We start from the raw sequence: 6,026 nt of genomic DNA, 5'->3' as shown, positions 1-6,026 counted from the left end.
CATCCCAAAAGAAGATGAAAAGAGTCCATTGGAGCAATATCACATAATACTTCTTTCACACATTGCCATGTACTGAATTTGATGCATGCTTGATCCAGATGAAAGGTTGCTGGTAACGGGAGTTTCTCCACCAATCTTTGGCTCACAACATTATTTTCGCTTCCGTAATCGAATGCAACTAAACATGGATGTCCTTCGGTTAAACACTTTGTATAATAAACTTCCTATCCTATTCCAAATCTAGATAGCCAGGCTCTGAATACCAAATGATGTGAATCCACAGGGTTCGATTCCTTTGACTGATTTATCATTGTTGGAATGTTAACAAGCAAGAAATTTGAGAAATTATTTAAAACGAGAAAATGGAAACATAAAAGAAGATGGAACGGAAATTGATAGACATCACACTTCGAAGAATGGAAGATAAGCCTAAGAGTTGAAACACACAAAGGGATAAAGGACCTTTGATTAAACTCATGGATTCTTGAATCACTCAAGAACTTAGGAGAATCACTCTCACTAAGATAGATGAGATAAAACTCGTTTATTTTCTAAATAAAACTCAGCTTGCCTTCATTGATGAAAATGGTTCAACTTATATAGGAGCTTTAACCAATACAATTACAAAAGACACATAAATTTCAATATCATCCCGCTTAAAGCTATTAATTAATGATCCACTCAAGCTAATGACGATGCGCTACTTAATGGTTGATTGTAACTGAAATTAAGGCTACCAAAAGTCATGCACCTTGATATGTAACAATAAATAATTCCATGCATTGTGTTTGACGAATTTGCTTCTTATCGACGGACCAAATGCATAATAAAGGACTATGAACAAGCTTCCTTTTTAAACATGGAAGTTGGTGTGTTTCATTCACATGCTTATCCTTTAGTTCCTATAAAATGACATCACAAACTGTAGAAGAAAAAACATTGACGAATAAACTTTCTCTAGTTCAATTTCTTTTTCTTTATTTTCCCTTCCTTCTGCAGTTTATATTACTTCTTTTTCTTCTCTTTCTTTTTCTGTTTTCTCCTTCAGCCTACGTTGATCCTTACTGACTTGTCTTGGTGTCATAAATTTCTACTTCTTTTGATGTCCCTCATGCCTCAAATAAAGGGAACGTTCATCAAGATGGAGTGTTTTAAAACGAAGTCATGCCCATCCCAAAAGAAGATGACAAGAGTCCATGGGAGCAATATCACATAATACTTCTTTCACACATTCCCATGTACTGAATTTGATCCATGCTTCATCCAGATGAAAGGTTGCTGGTAACTGGACTTTCTCCACCAATCTTTGGCTCACAACATTGTTTTTGCTTCCGTAATCGAATCCAACTAAACATGGATGGCCTTCGGTTAAACGCTTTGTATAATAAACTTCCTTTCCTATTCCAAATCTAGATAGCCAGGCTCTGAATACCAAATGATCTTAATCCACAGGGTTCGATTCGTTTGACTGATCTACCATTTTTGGCATGCTAACAAGTAAGAAATTTGAGAAATTATTTAAAACGAGAAAATGGAAACATAAAAGAAGATGGAACGGAAATTGATAGACATCACACTTCCAAGAATGGAGATAAGCCTAAGAGTTGAAACACACAAAGGGATAAAGGACCTTTGATTAAACTCATGGATTCTTGAATCACTCAAGCACTTAGGACCAAATGAGATAAAACTCGTTTATTTTCTGAATAAAACTCAGCTTGCCTTCATTGATGAAAATGGTTCGACTTATACAGGAGCTTTAACCATCAGAATTACAAAAGACACATAAATTTCAATATCATCCCGCTTAAAGCTTGTCCCAACTATACCCAAAGTACACGGCACTCGGCCTCTGAACACGCAACCTCAGTGAACCCAAACACCACACCTGGTATCGGCCACCTCCTCTTCAACATACGACCCTTAACGAGCACCCAGGCCACACATTGCACGGTAGACACCCCCTCCCAAAGTATGCGACCACAAGGCAAGCTACGGATCACACACCTTGTTCTAGAAAATGTCCCCCCTCCCCCAAGCAGCCACCAGCGAACCTCCGAAGCCGTATCCTTTTCCAAAAGCATCCCCAAAAGGTCTTCTCGGCAGCAAACTCCCCAGGCCGCCTATTCCGCACCACAGGTACTCCTACTCAGAACAATCCAGACCCATGATACAACCATCGCAGACAATAAGACGAAACCTATCATCCGTAGACATTCTCACGACCGAATATCGAGTACCGCCTACCCCTGAGGGACCCCTTGGTAATTTCCCCATCAGCACTGGATCCAAGGATAACAAAAGAGGAAATATTGGGCCAAAAGCCCATCCCAGGTAGGATCCACAGGTAAAAAAGGTATAAATAGCACACTACCCTATGCATTGATTACGCATTAAATATTCTCTGCAACCACTGACATCACTCAGCACTGACTTTGGCATCGGAGTGTCTTTTGCAGGCACACCTGCGCTGTGACCACAACCCCCTGAAGCCAGAAGACGCACCCGACCTCTCAGCACCAAGATAGTACGCGAGACTTGTGAAGTACAACTCGGTCCCATAAGAACAATTGGCGCCCACCGTGGGACCGAAGAGTATTTCGCAAAGTCAACCCTCCTCGCCCCAAGACCATGGTATCCACGAGAAGTAGACCAGCCGAAGTACCCACCAGACCCCCTGTAGTGGAAGTTGGAGACGCCGGTCCCTCATCCGACATATCTCGCATCCTAGAGGCTCAAGCTAGGATGCAGCAAGAGTTCGCAGAGTACAAGAAAAGGAATGCAGACGAAATGGAAGCACTTAGGCAAGAGAATGCCCGACTCAAGAGGAGGATTGAAGCAGGGAAGGCCATGGAAGAGCCTGAGATCGCCCCCTGCAGGGCAGACCTCCCACCTGTCACAGAAGAGGAAAGCAAATACAAACCCACGGGTCACACTACCGGGGGTAACTACAACCCTTTCGCTTCTAGAAGAAACCGTAGGCACCCGTTCGTCGACGGGATCGTAGAAACACCACTCCCTCAAAAGTGGAAGGCTCCAACTGTGACCTACGACGGTACCACTGACCCGGATGAATTCATATCCATTTACACCAACCAAGTCGCCCTTTACTCGACTGACGACGCCGTGATGTGCAAGTCCTTCTCTGTTGCGCTCAGAGGATCGGCATTGGAGTGGTTCATGAGTCTACAGCCCTACACCATAGATTCCTTCAGCACCCTTACCACCTCTTTCACCACCCAGTTCGACACCAGCCGTCGACACGACCTCACAACCCTGTCACTCCTGAACCTAAGACAAGAAGAAGGAGAGTCCCTTCGCACCTTCATTGACAGGTTCGGCGTAATCGCCATGAAGATCAAGGACCTCACCCCGAACCTGATATTACACTATATGGTGATGGCACTAAAACCAGGACCATTTGCTGACGAACTGGCCATGCGCCCGCCTCTAGGAATGCAAGAACTTCGAAAAAGAGCGTCAATGTTCATTAGAGTTGAGGAGATGCGACATTACCAAGACAGGGTCCGGAACACCCCAACCCACCCGGAGGTTAAAAGGGGCGGTAGAGAGCCTGGAGGTCGGGACCAAAACCGCCCTCGAGACAGAAAACAAGCCAGATTCTCCAACTACGCCCCCCTTAATGCCCCCAAATCCCGTATCCTTGACGAAGTATTGCAAGCTGAACTCATCGCTCCACCTAAGAGATTCCAAAACCCGCCAAACGCCGACCTAAGCAAATACTGCCACTACCACCGCAACAACGGACACACCACTGAGGAGTGTGAGACGCTTCGGGATAAGATAGAAGAACTTGTACGGGCCGGACACTTACGACACTATGTCAGAAACATAACTGAAGGAAATCCCAGGACCCAACCCGAGAGATGCCCACAAAGGAACATTCCACGAAGGGGAGGATGCGAGAAACGAACCCAGAGAATCCAGACAAGAACCTAGGAGATGCCTAGCAGACTTCACAAACGATCTTCAACCTCAGGAGCCCGCTCACGAATGGTGGATCATGCATGTCGACGGATCATCCAACACAAAGGGATCCGGTGCCGGAATCGTACTTGAAGGTCCGAGCGGCATACTCATCGAGCAATCCCTTTGCTTCACCTTCAAAACTTCGAATAACCAAGCCGAGTACGAGGCCATTATTGCTGGACTACACCTGGCCCTCGAAATGGAAGTCAAACGTTTGTCATGTAAAACCGACTCCAAACTCACAGTCGGACACCTCACGGGCCAATACCAAGTCAAAGATGACCTCTTATCGCAATACTACCACTTAGCAATGAACTTGATCTCAAAACTTGAGGAATTCAAAATCGACCACGTACCTCGAAGCGACAACACTAGAGCCGACCTCTTATCCAAGCTCGCAAGCACGAAAAAGAAGGGTCGCTACAGATCCCTGATACAGCAGGTACTCACCATCCCCTCCATACAAGCACAAGCAGAATGTTTTGAGGTCACCACGCAAGAATCCTGGATGCGACCCTTCGTCACATACCTCGAAACAGGTGAAACACCCATCAATCAAGAAAAAGGATGGACCAGGAAAGCGGCAAGATACACTTTGATAGCCGGGGAACTCTACAGAAGGGGTTTCAGCCACCCCCTACTCCGATGCATTACAAATGACCAGGCGTCCTACGTCATGAAGGAGATACACGACGGAACATGCGGATACCACTCAGGCCCGAAAACGATGGCAGCAAAAATCCTCCGGGCAGGGTACTTCTGGCCCACGATGGAACGAGACTGCACCGACTTCGTCAAAAAATGCCAACCCTGCCAACAACACGGACCCTGCCCCCACCTACACCAGGAACCACTCCATCACATAACGGCACCATGGCCCTTCTCCAAGTGGGGAATGGACATAATAGGACCTTTCACCCCGGGCAAAGGACAAGTCAAGTTTCTCTTGGTGGTAGTGGATTACTTCTCAAAGTGGATTGAAGCTGAACCACTCGCAAACATTACAGCCAAACAAGTCCAACGATTCCTCTGGAAAAATATCATTTGTCGGTACGGGATACCTCACACCATAATCACAGACAACGGCAGACAGTTCATTGACAAGGGCCTCTCCGAATTCTACCACAACCTTAACATCCAACACATCACCAGTTCAGTCGAACACCCGCAGACCAACGGCCAGGCAGAAGCCGCAAACAAAGTCATCCTCAACCAGTTAAAGAAAAGACTCGACACCGCCAAAGGAAAGTGGCCAGAAGAACTCAGAGGTCCTATGGGCGTACAGGTGCACCCCCCAATCTTCTACCAAAGAAACCCCGTACAGTCTGGTATACGGCACCGACGCAATGATACCCGTCGAAATCGGAGAACCCTCCATCCGACACAGTCACTTCGAACCTACCTCCAACGAAGCATGCATGAACACACATCTCGACCTGCTCGTGGAAAGAAGAGAGCAAGCGCACATCCAGGACACCGCTACCAAACTCCGAGCCGCAAGAAAGTACAACTCCAAACTCGACCCCCGTTCCTTTCACAAAGGAGACCTAGTCTGGCGAATGGCAAGCAAAGCACGGAAACACCAAGGCAAATTCTCGCCGAACTGGGAAGGACCTTTCCGCGTATTGCAAGAAGTAGGCAACGGCGCATACAGACTAGAACGACTATCAGGAGACCCCATTCCTAACACTTGGAATGCCTCCCATTTAAAGTTTTATTTTAGTTAAGCTACACGTAGCATATCGTCACTTGTAATCAAAGATGTACTCTTTCCTAACCTGGCATTTTTCCCTAAGGAGGGTTTTGGCCAGGCAGGTTTTAACGAGGCATCCACCAGTAATGAAAGTTCGACGATCACAACTACTCGATATGATTACAAACACTCCCGGCCTCTAAGAGCCGACGAACGACAACTAAAAGAAACATATCCCAGCCTCTAATCTAAGAGCCGCTGGTCGAGTTAATCTAACAACTTCCCAACCTCTACTCGAAGAGCCGTTGGCCGAAGTCCATCAACAAACTTACTCGCTCCAGTG

The 6,026-nt window shown here is 46.3% G+C and overlaps 1 protein-coding gene across 1 annotated transcript; it reads left to right on the top strand.

Annotated features, from left to right (window-relative positions):
- Window positions 1–4,024: 4,024 nt before the first annotated feature.
- LOC146887763 (uncharacterized) lies at window positions 4,025–5,677 on the top strand. The gene has a single exon (XM_085670382.1). It carries the CDS (start codon window positions 4,025–4,027, stop codon window positions 5,675–5,677), a length of 1,653 nt encoding a protein of 550 aa, XP_085526508.1.
- The last annotated feature ends 349 nt before the right edge of the window (window positions 5,678–6,026 follow it).

Source organism: Vigna unguiculata, chromosome 3 (assembly GCF_037176805.1).
Source record: "Vigna unguiculata cultivar grain cowpea cultivar isolate G323 ecotype 2 chromosome 3, ASM3717680v1, whole genome shotgun sequence".
In the NCBI taxonomy this organism is placed as follows: Eukaryota; Viridiplantae; Streptophyta; class Magnoliopsida; order Fabales; family Fabaceae; genus Vigna; species Vigna unguiculata.
This window is presented reverse-complemented; position numbering and strand designations above follow the sequence as displayed.

Excerpts from the sequence above, each read along its gene's own strand:
- LOC146887763 (XM_085670382.1), top strand. The coding sequence starts at position 4,025 with ATGCATGTCGACGGATCATCCAACACAAAGGGATCCGGTGCCGGAATC.